The sequence below is a fragment of the Callorhinus ursinus genome, unplaced genomic scaffold (assembly GCF_003265705.2).
Source record: "Callorhinus ursinus isolate GAN/ISIS: 27379988/994484 unplaced genomic scaffold, GSC_fseal_2.0 scaffold8, whole genome shotgun sequence".
Taxonomy (NCBI): domain Eukaryota; kingdom Metazoa; phylum Chordata; class Mammalia; order Carnivora; family Otariidae; genus Callorhinus; species Callorhinus ursinus.
The window spans coordinates 68,764,164-68,785,310 of record NW_027397070.1 but is presented as its reverse complement, the minus strand read 5'-3'; the positions used below and the strand labels follow the sequence as shown (position 1 = coordinate 68,785,310).

At 54.4% G+C, this 21,147-nt stretch overlaps 2 protein-coding genes across 6 annotated transcripts in view; one reads left to right on the top strand and one right to left on the bottom strand.

The window, feature by feature from the left end:
- YY1 (YY1 transcription factor) overlaps positions 1-870 on the bottom strand; it is a 29,072-nt gene extending 28,202 nt beyond the window's left edge. For both annotated transcript variants that reach the window (XM_025869373.2, XM_073895879.1), the window contains exon 1: positions 204-870. In XM_025869373.2, coding sequence (XP_025725158.1) covers positions 204-870 — 667 coding nt within the window. The remainder of the gene's footprint in view (positions 1-203) is intronic.
- On the top strand, positions 869-20,739 carry LOC141373311 (uncharacterized). 4 transcript variants are annotated; one of them, XM_073895877.1, is made up of 3 exons: positions 869-1,876; positions 8,067-8,206; positions 20,086-20,739. In XM_073895877.1, the coding sequence occupies exons 1-3, from the start codon at positions 869-871 to the stop codon at positions 20,114-20,116; spliced, it is 1,179 nt and encodes a 392-aa protein (XP_073751978.1). In that variant the 3' UTR covers positions 20,117-20,739. The 4 variants fall into 4 exon arrangements, with proteins under 4 accessions (XP_073751978.1, XP_073751976.1, XP_073751977.1 ...); XM_073895875.1 differs by lacking the exon at positions 20,086-20,739 and adding an exon at positions 9,910-10,125; XM_073895876.1 differs by lacking the exon at positions 20,086-20,739 and adding an exon at positions 8,377-8,684.
- Positions 20,740-21,147: the final 408 nt, after the last annotated feature.

Genomic DNA, 21,147 nt, shown 5'->3' with positions numbered 1-21,147 from the left:
TGCGGCCTAGCGGGCGGCGCCGCGCCTCCCGCCGCCATCTTCGGCCCGCCGGCCCGCCGCCCGCCGCCCCCGCCGCGGCCCGCCATCTTTTGGGGCCGCCATACTTGCCCTGCGAAGAAGATGGCGGCGCCCATCACACACATAAAACATGGCTTCCCTTCAAAACAAAAACATCCCGGGGGCCGGCGCGCGCCGGCGCTCACCTGAGGACCACATGGTGACCGAGAACTCGCCCTCCAGGGTCTTGATCTGCACCTGCTTCTGCTCCCACTTCTTGTTGCCCGCGTCCGCGCCGCCCGCCGCCCCGGCCCCGCCGCCGAGGTAGCCCTTCTTGCCGCTCTTCTTGCCGCCGCCCTTCTTGACGCGGCCGCCGCCCGACGACGACGAGCCGCCGCCGCCGCTCTTGCCGGCCGCCGCCACGGTGACCAGCGTCTGCTCGATGTAGTCGTCGTCGCCGCCGGCCGGCGCGGGCACCGGGATGAGGATCTGGTCCTCGAAGCCGTCCTCGGCGCGCAGCCCGTCCGAGTCGTCGCCGCCCACCACCTCCTCGCGCGTCTGCACCAGGATCACCTCCTGGTGGTGGTGCACCTGGGTCGGGTCGTCGGTGACGAGCGGCTGCAGCGCGATCATGGGCGGGTGGTGGTGGTGGTGGTGGTGGTGGTGGCCCGCGTGCCCGTGGCCGCCCCCGCCGCCGTGGTCGCCGCCGCCGCCGTCCTCGTCGTCGTCGTCCTCCTCCTCCTCCTCGCCCACCACCGTGGTCTCGATGGTCTCCACCGGGATGGTCTCCACCTCGATCTCGTGCAGCTCCACGATCTCGGCCGGCATCTCCGAGCCGTCCGTGGCGATGTAGAGGGTGTCGCCCGAGGCCATGGCTGAGGGTTCCGCCGCCACGGCCGCGGCGGCCTCGGCTCCGGGGCTACGGGCGGGCGGGCGAGGAGGCGGCCGGCCGTGGGGAAGGAAGGCAGAGGGAGGAAGGCGGCGGGCGGGCGGGGGGAGAGGGGGCGGGCGGCGGGGGGAAGGGGCGGGCGCGGCGGCGGCGGCGGCGGGCTTCCCCGCCTCCTCGCCTCGGTGCGCCCCGCGCTCGCTCGGCCGCTGCTCGCCCCGGCGCCCCGCCTCGCCGCGCCTTGGCCACCCGCTCTGGCCGCGCCTCCTCCCGCCCTCCGGGCCGGCGCTCCGCTTCCCCCTTCCTCCTGCGCCTCCGCCTCCTTCCACACAAATACCAACTCCTCACCCCGAGCCCAGATCTCGCCGCCGCCGCCGCCGCCACACTCCGCTCAGGCTCGGCCTCGCGAGACTTCCGCGCTGGCCTCGGCCCGCCCCGCCTCGCTCCCACTCGCCCGCTGGCCCTCTCGCTCCTCCCCCTCTGCCAATCGATCTGCCCGTTCGCCACCGCGACCCCGCCCACTCACCCGGGCTCCTCCCGGATTGGGGTCGACGGGGCGGCCCCCGCGCGCGCTGGCTGGCCGCGGCGCGTGACGTCAGCGCGCAGCCGCCGCCGCCGCCGCCGCCGCCGCCGCCGCCGCGAGTCGCGTGGCTCCCGCCCTCCGCGGTGCCACAGCAGCGAAATCCGCCGCCCCGGGCCCGGGGCACACTCGGGAGCGGGGCGTCGCCGCTGCAGCCGCCGCCTCGGGAGCCGGTGAGCGGTGCGCGGCCCCCGGCGCCGCGGGGGAGAGGTCCTGCGGGGCAGGGCGGGGCCGGCCGCGCGCGGGGTCTCGGCCGGCGATCGGCCCGGGGGCCGCGCGGGGGAGCGGGCGGCGCGCGCGGGGCGGCCCGGGCGCCCAATAAAGTCTGCTTTGACGAGAAACGCCTGTGCTTCCTTTTTCGCGTCGGGCGGCGTTTGCTCGTGGCGCCTGGCTCCAGGCGGGCGATGGCGGCGGTGAGTGTGGAAGGCCAGGCGAACAAAGGCGGGCGGGCCGCAGAGGAGCATGTCCGCGGGCCGCCGCGGGCCCGCATCGCGCCGCGAGCGCCCGTCCCCGCGCCGCTGCGGGCCCGGGGACCGAGTTCAGGTGGGCCGCGCCGGGCGGCCGGGGCGGGGCGGCCGAGCGGAAGCGGCGCGCGGAGCCCCCAGGTCCACCGTTGGGAGGATGTCCGTTATCCTTTTGTGACCCGCGGAAACCCGAGACGGGGCCGTTGGGTGCCCGCTTCCCTGTAGAGCTTGGAACTACGGGGCCCTTGCCGCTCGTCGTGTGGCTCGGCTCATTATGGCTTTCTAGAAGCTTTCCTTCGGAGCTTCTCTTTCTTCGCTCTCTAGCCAATCAGTGTTTCCCTTGACCACCGTCTTCACCTATTTCTCACTTTCGTAGACACTCCTCCTTGTGCCCACCAGGCTTTGCATTGGTCTCATCCTTGAGAGCTCCATGGTTTACCCGCTGTGTTCTCCATTATACCTGCCCTGCAACAGAGCCTGGATTTTTCTGGGCACGAATTGACGGCAAGTTAAGCCTTCCTGAATCTGAATAGCTAGCTATGTTGCCGCGAAGTGATTTGACCTTACTCAGCTTTTTGGTCCCCCTGACAGTTGGTTTAAAGCAATAAAAATAAAGACTCCCTGGTTTTTAAGAAAATCTTGGAAAACTGAAATTCTGGGAAGGCGTTATCTCTGTTGTACTCGTTTGGCCAGTTTAACGCTTTGTGAATTCCTTGAGCTCTTGGAAGAGTGTTCCTGCAGTTGAAGCCCATGATTATCCTGGACTGTGATCCGTTAATCTTGGGTCGAACTTGCTAAACAAGCAGGTGTCTTTCATAACATGTTAGAGAAAAGGTGATGCATTCTGATTAAAAAGTGACTTGATCAGTTTAGTTATTTCTAAATGCCGTTTAACTTGACTTTTGAGAATTTTAGTGTAAGGAGTGAAAAATTAGATCATTTTGTCTTTGAATTTGAGTTTCAAAACCTGAGTAATTCCCCTTGGAGTGCTGCACCCACACAGTTTGGCAAAGTCAAATCTGTTGAAATAAGTCATTTCTGGCTTCATAGCTTATAAATTGTGCATAAATATTTCACAAGTGAAAACCAGTTGTGGGAGAAATTTTTTTTATGTGGCTTAATTTCACTTTCCCCACTCTCCAGTACTTGGCGGGAAAATGTCTAAGTAGTTGATACTTACCCACAGATACCAGAGAAATGGTGGGGGAGTACCTGCTTAGGTAGCCTAGCTTCTAAGTGGTAGATCTGTAGAGGTTCACCATCAAGTGGAGAAAGCTGGGAAGGGTTTAAAACTTGGGAAGGGTGGCAGGTGTGACACAGCATTAAGATGTCCCTAAGTGCTGTCCCAGCACCTGCTCCACGAATAGCTTTTTTTTTTTTTTAAGATTTTATTTATTTATTTGACAAAGAGAGACAAAGCGAGAGAAGGGACACAAGCAGGGGGAGTGGGAGAAGGAGAAGCAGGCTTCCCGCAGAGCAGGGAGCCCGATGCGGGGTGGGGGGGGGGGCTCGATCCCAGGACCCTGAGATCATGACCTGAGCTGAAGGCAGACGCTTAACGACTGAGCCACCCAGGCGCCCTCCAGGAATAGCTTTAAAGGATTTATTTTAGAGAGAGGGAGCAAGTATGGGGCAGGGAGGGGCTGAGGAAGAGAGAATCTCAAGCAGGCCCCTCCACGCTCCATCCCCCCAACCCTGAGATCACCACTGAGCGGAAACCAAGAGTCAAGCATTTAATCGACAGCCACCCAGGCACCCCTCCAGGAATAGCTTTTTAAAACTTGCCCCAGAGCAGGGGTGCCTGGGTGGCTCAGTCAGTTAAGCCACCCACTCTTGATTTTGGGCTCAAGTGGTGATCTGAGGGTCATGAGATTGAGCCCCAAGTCGGGTTCTTTGCTGGGCTTGCTTGCTTGAGATTCTTTCTCTCCGTCTCCCCTCCTTTGCCACCCCTACTCACACGCTCCCTCTCCCTAAAACAACAACAAAACTTGCCCCAGAGCAGGTGAGCTGTTAACATTGGCCTTGGGTTTTCTGTGGTGGGAGGTATTCTTACCTTCAGCTCTTTAGCTGTGAAGGATCATATGACTAGATGTGCAAAGATGGTGCACTGCATTGGCTCTAGCCTGCTTGCACTTGGTACTAAAGGTGAAAATCAATTTAAAAAGACAGGTTAAATTGCCACTTCAGAGCCTTGGGACTCTAAAAGTAGGGATAATTTTACTGCTTTTACTCCTCGGTTTGGGCAGAATGAATTCAGCCAATGAGCGTTCCCTCTGAATGTCTGGAGTCCCTTTTTAACAATAGGACAAACAATTAACATTTATTTAAGCTGGTATTTCTTACACCAGCATTTGGGTGCTTTTACTCTTCTAACTAGGAGGGCAAAGATCATGGCTGTGTCCATCTACAGCTGAGTGCCTTGCACATGGAATGATTGTTTGCTTTTTTTGATTCATCAGAAAATGAAGTTGAAAGTAACATGACAGGAGTTGTGTGTGATAGTGTTTGACCATTTCAGGTGTCTCAAAGGCTCTGACTTTGAACAAGGCTTCCAGGCTACCACAGAGATGAATGTCAACAACTGCGGAAAAAACTAGAATATCGGAAGAATCCTAAAAGTCATGCAAAGTTTTCTCAGAGCAGGAGAGAAGTCCGAGCTCAGTAATGGCTGAGGAGATGTGGTGACAGATACCCTGCACGGAATGTGCCCCTTGGCCGCCTGATCAGGACAGCAGCAGGACAAAGATGCGGACTGTTAGCCGCAACTCTTGAAGTCTCCTGCCTCCCTCATTTTCCTAGTGGTTTCTTTCCCGAAACCTCCATTAAATGCTCAAACTCAGCTTTAAAGAGTGCGTGGTTTAGGGACACGTGGAGAGGGCGAAGTTCAGGAGTGAGCGGAAGAATAAAGGATGTGAGTTAGAAGATGCTGGTATTTCTCCCCTTTTCAGGCGATGTCTTATTTATGGATTACAAGGAGGCTAGCTGTTAAATCTCATTGTACCTTATGTGTATCTCTGACAGATTGGGAATGATTTAGGTAATGACCTCATGACACTGAATAATTTCCCTTACCACAAATGAATGTAGCTTCTTTGTGAAATTGCTTTTGGTTAGTTCTAATGTTTATTCCTTGCAAGGTTACCTCCCGTAGGAAGTTAGTGCTTTCTGCTTGAGTGGCAGGATGAAGAATGTTAGAGCTGTGGGCATTTTTTTTGCATTTTGCCCCCAGGGAAAGCAGCTGAGGGAACCGCTCAAAGTCACAAGGTCAAGTTGCCTGGTCTGGTAGAGCTAGAATCTGCATTTTGGGGTGGGGTGGGGGGAGCTTGAATGCTGTTCCAATTTATGTCCATGCTGAGTTTCCAATAAAATCTTTGGGAAAATCAGGTTGAAATTTCCTGCTTGTGCATCTAAATTAGTTATGCCTAGTTTGTATTAATACAGGTCAAATGAAATACTATAGGTGTGTACCTGTTGTCTTAATTATCTAAACTATAGTCCTTTTCGGTTGTGGGATCTGTGAACTCTGGGCTATTAAAAGGATGCTTCTCTCTCCATGATGCATATGTTAGATTTGGAGTTTCTTGTAGTGGTAAGATACCCTAAGGACGTGTTTCTTAAGCTAACAGTTGTGTAACATTTTATGTCCTCTTATAAGATCTTGGGCAAATTCTCTTCCTGAGGTCAAGTGGGCTATTTCAGTGAATGGATCTGCTTACTACCCGTAACTCTTAAGGAGAGTTGTAGTCTTCAGTAATAAATTAGCCTAGCTGTTCTCTACTTTGCTGGTCGAATGGCCCTTCGAAGAGAGGCTAAATCGACTTCTTTGCATTGCAGTTACTCCTCCCACCTGCCCAGCCAGGCACATGCAGTGTATGCACCTGAACAGAATGAGGAGGCATTTCTCTCTCAGTCCTTGGTAACTTTCACAGCCATGCTGTTTCACAGCATAGGCGCTGCATTTGGGTGCATGAGGCAGGTTAATGTGGTGGAACGGAACAGCTTACAAGAACTAGGGAGTTAGGTGGGCCTTGCTGAGAGTGGGGGGGGGGGGCGGTTACCAGCCTCCCTGGTGGGTTTTCTCTGTAAACAGGAGTGACCTGGGGAGTTCGGTGAGTCTGGCTGGTCATTCCCCTTGCCGAGTGCCCCGAGGACACAGCCGTGAGCAGGATGACACGCTTGTGTTCATGGAGCCTGCGATCTGGAGAGGATAGGTCATGAACAGGTGGCTCACAGATCTGTGCCATGATTCTGGTTTTGTGAAGTCCTAGGAAGAAGAGGGGAGGTGGTGACGCTGTCAGGTAAAGGCCTTCCTGAGTAAGGGACAGCTCGGCTGGGACTCACAGGCTGAAGGAACCAGAAAGTGCCTTGCCCAGCACTTGGCTGCACACCAGCCTTTCTGTCTTTTATGTTCATTTCTATGTGACGAAGGAGTAGATAAAATAAATCAGGTGACAAATTTGTAAATATTGGGGCAAGCCCATAACCCTCATTTTTAGCCTTGGAAATTCAAATTAACAGATTCATCCACTGGAAGTGCTATTGGGGTTGGCCACAGTTTTCTCACTCATACTTGGTTCCTAACAGCACGTCCTCTTTTGTTGTTTTTTATAAGCCATTCCCCATTCGGAATTCACACTTGAACTTGGGGATTAAGAGCGGAAATCGTTCTGGAATTCCAGGCCTTGCAAGATAGACCAAATGCAAAACCCATGGGTGGGAAGGGCAGACGGGTCACCAAAGCTTGGGTCTGGGTCCCCATGGTGCTGTTTATTATCCGTGTAACATCAGCAAAGGCTCGTAACCTTTAAACCCTCCTTTTCCTGAGCTATGAACAGGCCTAATAATGCCAGTCTTCGGGCATTACGGGAGCGCATGGTCATGGTGAGTAACATGCCCAGCTTGGGTGTGTAGGGTGCTTGTGCTCTTCAAGACCAGTTATATTTTCTTCCTCTCCTTGTCCTTCCTAGATTGAGCCAGCTCCTGCCACTTGTCGGACTTCGCGGGCTTGTGCTTTGCATTCAGGCACAGCTGGCTTTATGGCTGAGGCTTATAGACAGGACCCAGGGCTCCCTTGGTTTCTTAAAGTAGATGAAAAATCACACACTAGCCAGACTTTTTTTTTTTTTAAGAGATTTGCCATATCTGTGGTAAGTATTTTAATCTCTGTGAGCTAGATGGATCATTGTCTATTAAAAGTAGAATAAACAGCTTGCTTTTGTTTTTTCCGAGTCAGTCAGAACTGTTTCTCCACATTGGAGCTCCTTTTGGAAGGGTCTATACTGCGATCCAGCTGCGGGTATCTTACTGCTCACTTTTCTTGTGACACAGGTGCTTGCCTGGTGGGGGGGAGGGGTGGTAAACCCGAGGGGACTTAGCGGGGGTGTTGTGATGGTGGGGTTCAGCAGTTGCCACAGAAACAGCAACCTAAGGTGGGGTCAGGGAAGAGAGGCTGTTGGTCTCTCCTCCGTGTGCCAGTGAACCCCATTCTCGTACAGAGTTAACCACCTGACTTCCTTGGCACACTTTGGTGCATGGTTCTTTCCTCCCTTTGGTCACAAACAGTTTTGAACTTGGGATTTAATGGATGGGGGTAGGCCAGAAGGACTATCCTCTCTACACCGTGCCATCCTACTACTACCCGAGGAGTGGGTTGGGAGTGTCCTTGCACTGTTCTGTTCAAATGGCATTGTCCTCGTGGCAAGAACGCAGTCATGGATTGCCTGCATCTTTTCCTAGTTGATGACCAAATCCTTCCAAAGTTAGTGCTCGCCCCGACATGGTATGAGGCTAATGCCGTTCCAGACACTGCTCTCTACGATCTCCTCACCTGCTCCTGTGTTCATTGATGACCTGGCGCTTCATCTGTACTCGTCCTCTCGAACCCGAGCCACACCAGCCGTTAGCTGACTTGAGTCACCGGCCCTCGGGTCTGTATTTTGGTCTCTCCAATTCCATTACCTCATTCCCCCCCGCCCCCTTCAGCTGCCGTATCCCGACCCTTGTCGTGCCAAAGAGCAGCACCACGTCTGGAATCTCAAACCCCCAATGCCCTGTCCTTTCCAACTCCCCCCCTTTCTCCCGTTGACCCTTTACTTCAGCCTCAGACCTTCTGTTTTCTGATCCCTCCTTTCTTTCCCAGACTGGGAATCTGTGGTTAATCACCGGCATCTTCAGCATCCTGTCCTGCTTCTGTCTGATAAAACTTCAACCCTTGGACCAACCCACTTTTGTCTCTATACTTCTGGAATCCTGGGGCCCGCTGGAGGAAACGCCACTCACGTAGGTAGACTTTTGCCGTAACTTACGGTGCCCGGCCTCGGCTGTGCATTTAATGTCACTTGACAGCTCTTCTTGCCTGTCCTAACTCCACCTCCCTCCATCACTGTGTTCAGCAAATTCTCTAAATTCAGTCCTTAAAAATGTGCTTGTGTCCATCCTCCCCCCCATAGCCTCCTACTTGAGGAAAATTGGAGGGATCCAGATTGGTTTGTCTAGGTGCCAGCCGCCTCCCCTGCAGGCCGGCCCCCTCCACCCTTCGACCCTGCAGCGCTGCTGGCCGAGCCCCATGCTCCACCTGCGCTCTGCTCCCTTCTCCCGCGCCCCCAGGCCCCTCTGCCACCGCTTGTCTTCACTCCGGACTCTTCTCATTGGATTACATCTCTCCTGGTCTTTAAAAACGAAGCTTTCTCAGGGCGCCTGGGTGGCTCAGTCGTTCAGCATCTGCCTTCGGCTCAGACCTTGGTCCCAGGGTCCTGGGATCGAGCTCCGCATCGGGCTCCCTGCTCAGCGGGAGGCCTGCTTCTCCCTCTCCCACTCCCCCTGCTTGTGTTCCCTCTCTCGCCGTGTCTCTGTCAAATAAATAAATAAAATATTTTGAAATAAATCAACAAATAAAAACGAGGCTCTCTCTAGCCATTGCCTCTCTCCTCCTGCTCCCGGCTAGGCGTCCCGAGCCCATCTGTCTTTCCAGCCTTGGCTTGGTCCATGGCTCCCGGCAGTCTACTGGCCGTCCCATCGCCGGTCAAACGGAGGAAGGCTTGCTGACCTCGCTCCCTCACCTGCTCTTGGCCCTGGCACCAGCGACTGCTGCGTCCCTGGAACCCCCCACGGTGGCCGTTCTCGCCCTTTGCTTGGTCTCCATCTTCTCGCTCTTGACTTCTCTTCCTCCTGCCACTCTCCTGGTTCCGTGTGCTCCCCTGGGTCACCAGACCCCCACGTGTGGCTCCCGATAGCCCCCCGCGCGCCGACCCCTGCGTGCTGGCCGTTCTCAGCTCCCGCGTCTCTCCTGGATTCACCCCAGAGCGCTGTCACCCCACTGTTCCAGACTCCGTGGCCCGTGGCCCCTGGGACACCCTGCCTGCTGCCCCGTGTCTCCGTCTGCGCCAGCCCTACCCTCTGGCACTTTCCTCTCGCCAGCACACCCCTTGCTCAGGCCCGAATTTGGGAATTCATCTTGGACTCCTCTCTCCCCACATCTCCCATGTGTAGTGTAGCCACCAGCTCCTAACGAGTTGATGTAGATATTTTTCAAAACCAACTTTGCTCTATTCCCGCTCCTGCCGTCCTCGAGTAGGCTGTGGCTCTGTCACCTACGCGTTAGCCAACCAGCCGCTCCACCCACTGCCAGTCCCCCTTCTAACCTGCAGATGGGCGCACATCGCTCCCCTGCTGCAAACTTCTCAGGGGCTCCGGGAGCCTTGGGACCGACCACCTCCTCGCAAGGCGTTCCTGACCCTGCAGCCTCTTTTTCTAGCCTTCACACCACCTGCGGGCATGTGCATCGTGCTCGCTCAAACCTCGTTTCCAGACTGTTCCTTTTCCTCTGCCCAAAACGTCCTTTCCTACCTCCTCCAACTTCACTCGTCTTCCAAAGCTGCTCAGGTGACATCTCTGGGAAGCTTTCTTTGGGAGGGTATTTCCATAGTTACCATTGTTCCCATATTATAATGAAAGTGGCTGTTACCAGCTCTGCTTTCCCACAGAATCGGACATTCTCTGAGGGCCGGGACGGTGTGTGGCTTGCCTCTTGTTCCTGGAGGGAATCAGGGCCAGCCCAGTGCAGGACACATGGTGGGCCTGTCTGAGCAGACGTACCTGGTGATGCTGCTACCTTGTTGTCCCCCGCCCCATCCTCCTGCATGTGGAATCAAGTCCAGAACCTTAGCTGGGTTTTAAGGTAGCATGGCATTGCAAAAAAAAAAAAAAAAAGAGGTCTGGATTTGAATATTTGTTTCACCATTTATTTTTATTTATTTATTTTTAAATATTTTATTTATTTATTTGACAGAGAGAGACACAGTGAGAGAGGGAACGCAAGCAGGGAGAGTGGCAGAGGGAGAAGCAGGCTTCCCGCTGAGCAGGGAGCCCGATGTGGGGCTGGATCCCAGGACCCTGGGATCATGGCCTGAGCCGAAGGCAGATGCTTAACAACTGAGCCACCCAGGCGCCCCTGTTTTCACCATTTATTAACTTAGTGATCTTAGATGAGTTTCTTAATGTCTGTGGTCAGTTTCTTTATCTGTAAAACAGGAATATTGATTTTCAAGGTTGTTGCAGAGTTAGAATGGAATCATATGCGCAGAGCTCCTGGCTGTAGGAGGTGCTAAATACATTTCCTCCTCCTCCGTACTGGTTTCCCTGTCCCCTGCTGCCCCATCCTGCCCCCACCCCCAGCATGGAACCTCACAAAGTTTTCCTCACTGGTTTCCCCGCCTTTGCTAGTTCTCCCTCCATTAAGGAATGCCTTCCTCAGGTCTACCAGCGTCTCCGCCCAGTTCAGATTCTGCCTCAAGGCATGCCCAGATCCTCCAGTTAGAAATAACTCCCAGGGAGGGGCGCCTGGGTGGCTCAGTTGGTTCAGCGACTGCCTTCGGCTCAGGTCATGATCCTGGAGTCCCGGGATCGAGTCCCGCATCGGGCTCCCTGCCCGGCAGGGAGTCTGCTTCTCCCTCTGACCCTCCTCCCTCTCATGCTCTCTATCTCTCATTCTCTCTCTCTCAAATAAATAAATAAAATCTTAAAAAAAAAAAAAAAATAAAGAACTCCCAGGGGAAAAAAAAAAGAAAGAAATAACTGTCAGAGCAGGTGGTATTCCCAGCTGACAACGCACTTAGCGGTCTTTTAATTACCTGTAGACAGTTCCTGGGTTGAAGTCTTCTGGAAGGCAGGGATGTTTCTTCAGTTTTGCAGTGCTCGGTGCTTCCGAGCACTCAGGGCCTGGAACATCCCAAGTGTTAAGTGAAGGGCTGTTTACTGTGATGGGTGTTGGGAGGAAGGAAGAATGCTTCTTCGCTGGATTAAACTGTTGTCTGAGTCTTAAAGGAATCAAACCCTCTGAGAACTCGGAATTCTAGCTTACTTGCCCCTAAGATTTTTTGCATAATGTGAATGTCCACATTTGCAAGCAAATAAACAAGTGCCTGGAAATTAGACAGAATTCTAGAAAATTCTTTTCAAACAGTGAAAAATCATCAGTCTTGAAATTAGTTTATAATGTGAAGAAAGGAAAGACTCTCGTTTGCCACAAGCTACAAGAAAGTGATGTGTTATTTCTAATTATTTCTCAAAAGCATATTCAAAAAGGAAATTCTTTAAGTAGACTGTGCTTTGGAAAGATAATCTTATTTTGACCTGCTCAGAGGAAGCTGACCCAGTCTTTCATCAGCCCTTTTATTTTTTTTTAAGTTTTTATTTATTTAAGTAAATTCTCCTCCCAATGTTGGGCTCACACTCACGACCCCGATATCAAGAGTCACACGCTCCACCAACTGAGCTGGCCGGTGCCCCTCATCCAGCCCTTTTGAAGAGAGTGGTATTACAAGTCAGGTCCTGTCACAACCACAAGAACAAAGAGAGGGTCCACATAAAAGGACCATTTCCTGTGGAAATAAATGCTGTATTGATTGATGTATTAATCCAGCGGTTAGCAGGTCAACAATGCTGTTGGCGTCCCCGGCAGCTAGAAGTGTTTTATAGACCTGCTCACACGTACTTCTCATAGCTGTTAAGTAGTGATTTCCCTTGGACACCGCTCACCCCCTTTCCCCCCCAAACCACTGAATTCTAGATGCAAAGCCCACTCATTGAGAGAATAGAAGCAGTCCACTTCCGGCTGTAGGCCAGGCAGGTGGCCATGGCCAGGAGCGAGCTTGCAGTGTCCGAGTTTATCTGACTTCCCCTCCTCTGCTGTTCTGGGTTGCAAACCAGCTTGCTGGTTGCTTTTCATACACTGGCTTTTAACTCCCATCTCCCCATCCTCTGTACAAACCGTTTTTATAGGAACCAAATGTAGCAACTTACCTGTCACATAACAAAATGTAACGTGTAATTAAATCTTTATCCCAGTAGACACTGGGATCTGTCGCACAAACATGGAGATGGGGAAGTGGCTTGACTCATGCCGGGTACTCCCCGACCAGCCCGGCACCAGCAGCCAGCTTTCAGGTGGCCCTCATGTAAACTGGGGTTCCACGGCAGAAAGGTCTTCTAGAAACAACTTGGAGGAATGGCTGAATGTGTTACTGTGTGTCCCATGCACACGTGTGTGTGTGTGTGTGTGTGTGTGTGTGTGTGTGTGTGTGTGTGTGTGTGTGGAGCAGGATGTGTGAGGGCCCCTGAGGCGTCCACTTTGTTGCTGGCTGACAGTGGCCCTCAGCACCCAGTGCTCCGTCCCTACAGAACTCCAGTTTGTCCATGTCAGGGAGCAGGGAGAAATCTGATCCCCTAAGGAGGGGCTGAGGAACCTGCCTTTGCTCAGCAGATGAATGGTGCTTGGCTAAACATCCAGGGCCATCTTATTTCCTTTAGCCAGTGAGTGTTCTGAGAAGGAGTCAGAGGGAATGTGACCCAGTTCTGGCCAATGAAGTGTTAGGGAGAGTGTGTATTATTGCAGTGGCTTTGCTTCCCTAACGAAAAGATAAAGCCTCAAGAGAAGACAGCCCCTCTCCCTCCTTCCTGCCCCCAAACCAGCATGATGGCTCGGGCTGTGGCAGCCATTTTAGGACTGTGAGGAAAAGACAGAGAGTTCGGGGCGTCAGTCCAGCACCGTGGGCTGGAAACCCACTGGTACCACTAGGCTTGTGCGAGCCATTGCACGGACCCACCCATTCCTGACACACTGGAGCAGGTCAGACTGTCAGTCGTCCCTTCTGGGAACAGGGAGGCGAGTGGAATGGAGGGGATGGCACATCAGAGGGGGAGTCTCTCTTCTGTGCGGTTGAAGTGTTTTCTCTTGGCAATCTGATGGTCCATCCCTGTGAAATATTATAAAGCCACGGATTTTTGTATGCATGTGGTTTTAATAATGTAAAGAACTGCTGATAAAATAATCAGAAATGTAGATCATTGGGGTATATAGTGTAATCCGAACTTTTTTGGGGAAAAGGTAGAGAAAAAATGGGGAGGTGAGTATGTCAAAACAATGGTTTGCTTCTGGGAACTGGGATTCTGGGCAGTTGCTTTCTTTTTTTTACACGTGTGTGTACTTTTCACATATGGGGTTTTTTTCCTGTTTTTTTTTTTTTTTTTTTTTTGCCGTAAAGGACAAAGCATAAAATTTACCATCTTGGCCATTTTTTTTTTAAGTAGGCTCACGCCCAGCGTGGAGCCTGATGTGGGGCTTGAACTCACAACCCTGAGATCAAAACCTGAGCTGAGATCAAGAGCCGGATGCTTCACCGACTGAGCTCCCAGGCGCCCCGCACCTGCGCTGTGTTGAAGCGCACAGTGCAGTGGCACTAAGCACATTCCCCATCGTGCAGCCACCACCATCTCCAGTACGCATCATCTTACCATTCAACAGTAAGCCCCCTTCCCCGTCCAGCAGTCCTGGCACCCACCGTTCACTTTCCGCCTCCGGGAATGTGACTATTGCAGGTACCTCCCACCTGTCAGTGCAACATGTGGCATTTGTCCCTTTGTGACCACCTTATCTCACTTAACAAATGTCCTCCCGGTTCCTGCATGTGGGAGCAGGTCTCAGAATTCCCTTCCTGAGGTGAAACAGCTCACCGTCCGTACACACCACGTCTTGCCTGTTCGTTCACGCCTCAGTGGACACTCGGGACTACTTCCACATTGTAGCTGTTGTGAATAATGCTGCCGTGCACACGGGTGTGCAAATAAGCACGTATTTTGTAATCAGAAAAGTAGCCAGGGCACCTGGCTGGCTCAGTCGGTACAGCATGCGACTCTTAATCTCAGGGTCATGAGTTCAAACCCCACGTATGGCCCAGAGCCTAATTAAAAGAGAGAGAGAGAGAAAGGTAGCAAATGAAGAAAACCTTGGGGAAGCCAAATCATCTATATTGAATTTGCGCTTTTCCCCCTATCATTTCTCATTTTCTATCATATCTTTTGAACACTCAGCCAACAGTAACATTTCTGCCAGAAGGGAGAATTGGTACCTGGACCCTCTCCACTCGAAAGCCTGATGGCCGCACAGGATTAGCCGTGTCCAGGGGCTCCACCTGCTTCCTCTGTGGGTCCTTCCTGTCCTTCCCTCGCTGGGCACAGTGGTGACTCCAGCCCTGACGCCATTCCCAGAGAGACACACTCTGGCCCCAGCCCTGTGCGCTCCTTCCTCATACTTCTGAGCTGTGTCCAGGCTGTCCAGCTGTTTCCCCAGCAAACTGTACAGAAGACAAAACAGCCACAGCTCAGTTCACCAGCGACCCGGGGCTCCCTATGGTCCCCACCCTGTGGGGTGCCTGGGGTTTCAGGGGGACATGCAGGGTGACCAGGTGCCAGGCATGCTTCACCCAGGCCTCTTCAGGTGGAGAGGTGCCACGGAGCTTGCTAACTTGGGGGGGGCACGGCACTCAAGTCATAGAAACCCAGGGGCACCTGTGTGGCTCAGTGGGTTAAGCATCCAACTCTTGATTTTGGCTCAGGTCATGATCTTGGGGTCCTGGGATGGAGCCCCTCATTGGGCCCCTTGCTCAGCAGGGAGTCCGCTTGAGATTCTCTCCCTCTGCCCCCCCACACACTCACTCTCTCAAATACATTAAAAAAAAAAAAAAACCCTTGAACTGATTTGTGTTACAAATCACTTGAGATACCCAGGCCAGGTGTTCGGGCGTGAGGTTGCACTGAAAGCACCCTTTCTGCCCTCCTCCCGGTTGACCTGGCATTCTCCACCCCTGCCAGCCTGAGCCAGCCGTGTGCCACTGACCTGCCCTCAAAAGCCTCTGGTGGGCCCTGCTTTGCTGTGGCTCCAGGCAGTCTGTGGGCCCCCCGATGTGCCTTGTCCCTCCCTGCCTTTCTTGCCTTCTGCAAGGCCTTCCTCCCCGGGCTCTGCCTCCACACATGGGCCCTTTAACTGCTGCCCCCTGACCCCCCGCACTCCTCCTTGAGCAGCCTCGGTCCAGGCGGCGTGTTTATGGTGCCAATGCAGCTCTCTGCTGGTGTGTATGCTGGGGCCTCTGCCTCTATCCCCGTTCTACCAGAGGAAGGGCCGGGGTATGCACCCTCATTAGTCCTCGTTACCTTTGGCAAGGCACCGAGAGGATCAAGAATTGAAGACAAGCCTCTCTGTTGGACCCGAGCAAGCCAGGGAGTGAGGGCCCGGGGCTGGAGGGAGGCTGGCGGCCCACCGCTGGGTCGCTGGGAGAAGCGCACCAGGGCTGCTCCTGCCGGTTAGAGAGCTGGAAGCTGCATCCAGAAGCACAGTGTTACCTTTTCTAGGTACAGTGAACTGAACAGAGTTCTTACTTCCAGAAGGAGGAACAGACCCACCCCTCCTCACTTGTCTCTGCAGCTCTGCCCTGTCCCCTGGGCCCGGCCCTCCCTCTGTGTCCCTCTCCACCTCTGCTGTTGGCCCTTCCTGTCCCCGTGTGTCTACCTCCCCTGCGCAGCTTCCCACAGGAACCCCCCCCCCAATGCAGAGGCCATGTGTGTATGTCCCGCGCCTGTCTGTCTGTCTGCCATGGCTTCCTGGGTTATAGTAATAGAGCCAGTGGATGACTTATGGTCTGGAGCTTTTTATTCCCCTAGAAAAATTCCACCCGGTTATTTTTTTCAGTCAACGGGCTTTCATTGATTTTCCTCCCCATGGATCAATGATCTTGTGCAGAAAAGCTCGCCACCACCCTGAGAAATGCAGGCCTGGGAAGGAGTCCCAGAGCCTCTGTGGTCTGTGTGTGCAAAGCTAAGCTCCGGCCCTCTTGCTCACCCTCACCGCCCACTCCCGGCACACACCGGAAGCAGGCACCTGCCTTTGGGGTCAGGTCTCCCGGCCACTTAACTCCGCTCTCCTCCCAGCCTCACGCTGGGCGCCCTCTTCCCCACGCCACTTCTGGGAAGGCAGAGACCAGGGAGGTACAGACCAGCTCTCACGCTCTCTGGTAACTGGGGTTCTGGGCAACAATCCTGTTCCTGCCATCAGTTGCCCAATTTGGGAGGCCGACGTTAAGGGTAGGCTTTGGAGTGTGCAGGCCTGGGCAGCGCGCACATTATAGGCTGAACTTAAGGCAGGAAGCGGCCCTTGTGCCCTCCCCAGTGCCGAGGGCTGGCTGCGTTCCGGGAAGGCAGAGGCCCCTGTCCGCACGAGGCTTCCCCGGGACATGCTCTTTGGGCATCGCCACGCCAGCCACACAGTGCACTTGAGTCAGGGCCTCTGCCTCCTGGGGCCCGACCACATTGCTTTCTGATTCCTGCCCTGCCTCCCCCCTGTTGCACACGCTTGGCTCCGCAGCCCCGGTGGTGGCCTCTTGCTTCCCCCACCTTGTGACCTGAGCCCCTTTCAGCAGGTGCAGCCATTCCTGGGTCCCTGGTTCATGTTTCCAGCCCAGCCGGCGGTTCTGTAAGCTAACTCCCGGTGCTAGCCGCTGTCCTTTGGAAATATCACCACTGCAAAGAGCCTGCTAAAGATTCAATGTCTGTGTCCCCACTGGAGTCCCGTGTTGCAGCCTCATCCCCAACATGATGGCGTGAAGAGGCGGTCATGCGGGTAGGATCCTCCAGAGTGGGGTTAGTGCACTTATGAACGAGACCCCAGAGAGCGCCTCTACTCCTTCAGCCCTGTGAGGGCACAGTGTGGGGAGAAGCCGAGAGGCCCGTCCGCTCCTCGCTGCCTCCAGAGCGGTAAGAAATAGTGTCTGTTGTTCCGAAGCCTCCCCATCTATGGTACTTTGTTATGCAGCCCGAAAGGACCATCCTCCCTTCCCCATGTTCAGGCGTGGGTGCCCGCTGTTTCTCCCCGTTTGATTGCACGCCCCTTGAGCGCAGGGATTGCGTATTAGTGGTGTCCCTACAAAGAGCTCACTCAAGGCTTGCTGAGGAAGAGCTGGAGTCCGCCTGGACCCCCTCTCCAAGAGCAGCACCTCTGGCTGCAGCGGTCGCAAACCGCTAGCTCCCTTGGGAACCGGACTGAGCGTCACCGCCCGGCCCCTCAAGGAGCCTCCGCCTTCCCAATTACCAACTCCCTCGGCCCTCGGGGTCGGAGAGGGGGCAGAATGAACTTTCCACTTTAAATTCCGCCTATACTCCTTGCACATGCGCGCGGGGGGGGGGGGGGGGGGGGGGGGGGGGGTGGCGGGTGTTGCTTGAAGTTGGCCAGGCCCCAGCCTCAGGCCAAGTTGCGGGTTGGTTTTGCAAGGATCTGACCCCACAAACAACCCAAACCTATGCTGGAATCAAGACACATAACCCTGGGAAGACCAGGGTTATGGGTGTGGCTCTTTGTCCTAAGAGCAGCTTTCTAGACAGACCTCAGGGAGAGAACTCAGCACTGAATGAGGCTGGAACCTACCTCAGCTTAAAAGTTGTAAAACAAGTAAGGCTCTTTCTGGAGTGGAGCCATGGTCTCAGGATCAAGGTGAGGTGAGGAAGCGCCTGGGTCCACGCGGGGGAGGGAGGTAAGTGGGGCAGACGGCATGGAGGAGACTTCTCGGGGCCACTACCAGACAGTTCCAACACGTGGGCATCTGTCCCGTGTCGGGCTTCAAGACCTCACAGTTTGGGGTAAAGACTGTGCAAGTTATGGGGCGCCTGGGTGGCTCAGTCAGTGAAGCACCTGCCCTCGGCTCAGGTCATGATCCCGGGGTCCTGGGATGGAGCCCTGCGTCGGGCCCCCTGCTCCGCCGGAAGCCTGCTTCTCCCTCTCCCGCTCCCCCTGCTCGTGCTCTCTCTCTCTGTCAAATAAATAAAATCTTCAAAAAAAAAAAAAAAGACTGTGCAAGTTAAGTGGGACAAAGCGTAGGAGAGAGAGGGCTGAGCAGCCTGTGCTTGTGTTGGCACGAAAGCTTGCGTGGCTGCGGACCCGGCCTTTGGAGCCTGATTCTGCCCTACCTTCTGGCTGTGGAGGGAAATGCTGCAGGGGACACCGTGCGAGCAGTCGCCCACCCTGCGTCTGGTGGTGCTGCAGGGGACACCGTGCGAGCAGTCGCCCACCCTGCGTCTGGTGGTGCTGCAGGGGACACCGTGCGAGCAGTCGCCCACCCTGCGTCTGGTGGTGCTCCGCCCAGGGCTTCGCGTGGAAGCACAGAGCAAAGCAGGGGGGCGGGCAGCACTGGCCCACAGAGACCTGAGTTCTGCCACTAACTCCCCGTGTCCTTGGGTAGGTCCCCTCTGGGTTGAAGTACTTATTTTATGGTATCTATGAAAAGCGCCTCCCCCCCGCCCCCACCAAATCACAACATGGCCCATTTCTGCTAGTTTCTACATGGGCTTTTATCTCTAACTTGCAATAGCATCCAGGGGCTCAGGACCCAGAGGACCCAGGGTGGGGACACTGCGGACCAAGGAGCACCCCTCAGCAGGACTAGGGCACAGGTTCCATCTAACCCACTTCTGTGGGTGGAGTCATCTGGCTATGGAGGCCGTCCTCATGGAGGACAGCTTTCACTGGGGAGCTTGGTCACTAACCTGCCCAGGAGCTCATGAATGCCCTGGGACAGGGGCCACCTGTCTCACCCCGTGCCCAGCCAGAGCACAGGAAATGCAGGAAGTGGTAGTGATCCAAACAGATGTGAGTGACGGTGGGCCGGCAGTTGCATTGAAGCCGGGTCCAGCCCAGACCTAACAGGTGTGTGAGCAGGTGCTGTGCAGTGGACACCTGCTCAGGTGAGCCCTGGCCAGAGCTGGCTGGGGGCTCTGCTGGGTACTGACAGCTGGACCGAGCTGGAGCCCATTCAGGACGGGGCTTGCAAGTAAGTGCTTAGCAAGCTGAAGTGGCTAGAAGAACGGCGCTGGGGAGCAGAAGGCAGGCAGCTCGGGGGAAGCGTGAGAGCGGAACGGTGGGGGTTTGGAGCTGTGGGGCATTGTCTTCAGTGCACCTGGGCAGCTGGCCAGAGCCCCACTGGCTGCATCAGCCTCAGGTGCATCATCCCCCAAAGGCACAGGGCAAGGGAAGGGGATTCAACCTTCCTTCTTCCCCCAGAGAGGCTTCCAGGGGCTGTTGGCTGGGCGCCAGGTGCCTTTCCGTCATCCCAAGGGCCTAGGTACCATTCCCACCATTTCACGAAGGAGGAAACTAAATCCCAGAGAAGAGGGGCGCCCGGGGGGCTCAGTCAGTTAAGCGTCTGCCTTGGGCTCAGGTCATGATCTCGGGGTCCTGGGATCGAGCCCCACATCGGGCTCCCTGCTCGGCAGGGCGTCTGCTTCTCCGTCTCCCTCTGCCCCTCCCCCCCGCTCATGCTTGCTCTCTCTCTCAATAAATAAAATTAAAAAAAAAAAAGAGATCTCTTGGACACGTTTTATTAAGATGCCTATGTTTGAGGGGCGCCTGGGCAGCTCAACCAGTTGAGTGAATCCCTCTTGGTTTCAGCTCAGGTCATGATCTCGGGGTCATGGGATCGAGCCCTGAGGCAGGCTCCAGGCTCAGCTGGGAGTCCGCCTCAGATTCTCCCTCTACCTCACCCAGCTCACTGGGGTGTGCACTCTCTAAATAAAGAAATAAATAAAATCTTTTAAAAAGAAAGATGCCTATGTTTGATGTCATTGTAAATGGCTGTTCTTCATTTTCTAATTTTAGCTAGAATTTTTTAAAGATGTAGGGGTTTTTTTTGCATAGTGATATTTTATTCCCAGCAACCTTGCTAAGCTCTTGTGTTCTAGTAACTTATCTGTTAATTCTTTGACTTTTCTATCGTCTCTAAATAATGCCAGTTTTGTTTCTTCCTTTCGAATCTTTATATCTTTTTTTTTTCCCTTTGCCTTAGTGCACTGGCCAGGACCTCCAGTACCATTTGACCCGCACTGGAAGTGGCGACAATGGGCCCCTTTGTCGTGTGTCCATGCTTGCCGGAGAGCATTCAACGCCCCAGCATGGCCTGTGATGTGATGGGGGTTTGTAACTGCCCCTTATCAGAGCAAGGAAGTCCCTTCGGTTCCTACTTTGCTAAGGGTTCTTCTCATGAATGGATCTCCAATTTCATCTGCAACCGTAGAGAGGATGGTGTGACTTCTCCTTTTTTCTCTAAAGTAGTCGACAATGCTGACTTTTCTGTTTACGGAAGCAGTCTTGCATTCCTGGGACAAAGCCGGCATGACTGTGCTTGTATGAGCCTTTTCATGTATGGCCAGGTCCGGTTTGTTACTCAGGGAGGATTTTTGCATCTGTGTTCAAGAACGAGATGGCCCGGCGCATTGCTTTCTCACGTTTCCTGCATTGGAGTTTGGTGTCAAGGTTATGATTGCCTCACAGACCAGCTGGGCAGTTCCCTCTTTCTCTGTGTTCTGAGCTTACCTAAGGCCCGAGCTCTTTGCTCCCTAAAGGCATATGAGAGGGCCCCTGGGTGGCTTAGTCCGTTGAGCATCCGACTCTTGGTTTCAGCTCAGGTCGTGAGATCAAGCCCGCGTCGTGCTCCACGCTCAGTGGGGAATCTGCTTGAGGTTCTCCCTCTCCCTCTGCTCTTCCCACCGCGTTCTCTCTCAAATAAATAAATAAATCTTTTTTAAAAATGCATATGAGAACCCCCGGGGTGGGGGCCGTCTGGGCCTGGAGTCTGCTCTGTGGGAAGGTCAGCTCCCTGCCGGCTTTCCCTTCCAGATATCACATCGACCACACCAGCTCCAACCAGACCATGTGCCCCCGTCAGGGTCACTGCCCCAGCCTCTGTAGGGACTCTTCCCGAAGCTCTCTCCTGCTCCAGAGAGCCCAGTGGTCTCCAAGTCCAGAAGAGCAGCAAGACACTCTGGGCCCTCATCGGTGGCCACACCTCCTGCCCACCCCCTGCTGCTATACCCCACAGAGCTTGTGGCAGCCCTGGGCTTCCATGTCG

What these genes read in the sequence shown, in the direction of transcription:
- LOC141373311 (XM_073895875.1), top strand. Translation starts at nt 869, where the DNA reads ATGGCTGAGGGTTCCGCCGCCACGGCCGCGGCGGCCTCGGCTCCGGGG. An exon ending in CCAGGCGGGCGATGGCGGCG is followed by an intron (nt 1,877 to 8,066) that starts GTGAGTGTGGAA and finishes TTTCTTTCCCAG; the next exon opens with ACTGGGAATCTGTGGTTAAT. An exon ending in CTGGAGGAAACGCCACTCAC is followed by an intron (nt 8,207 to 9,909) that starts GTAGGTAGACTT and finishes GCTTTCCCACAG; the next exon opens with AATCGGACATTCTCTGAGGG.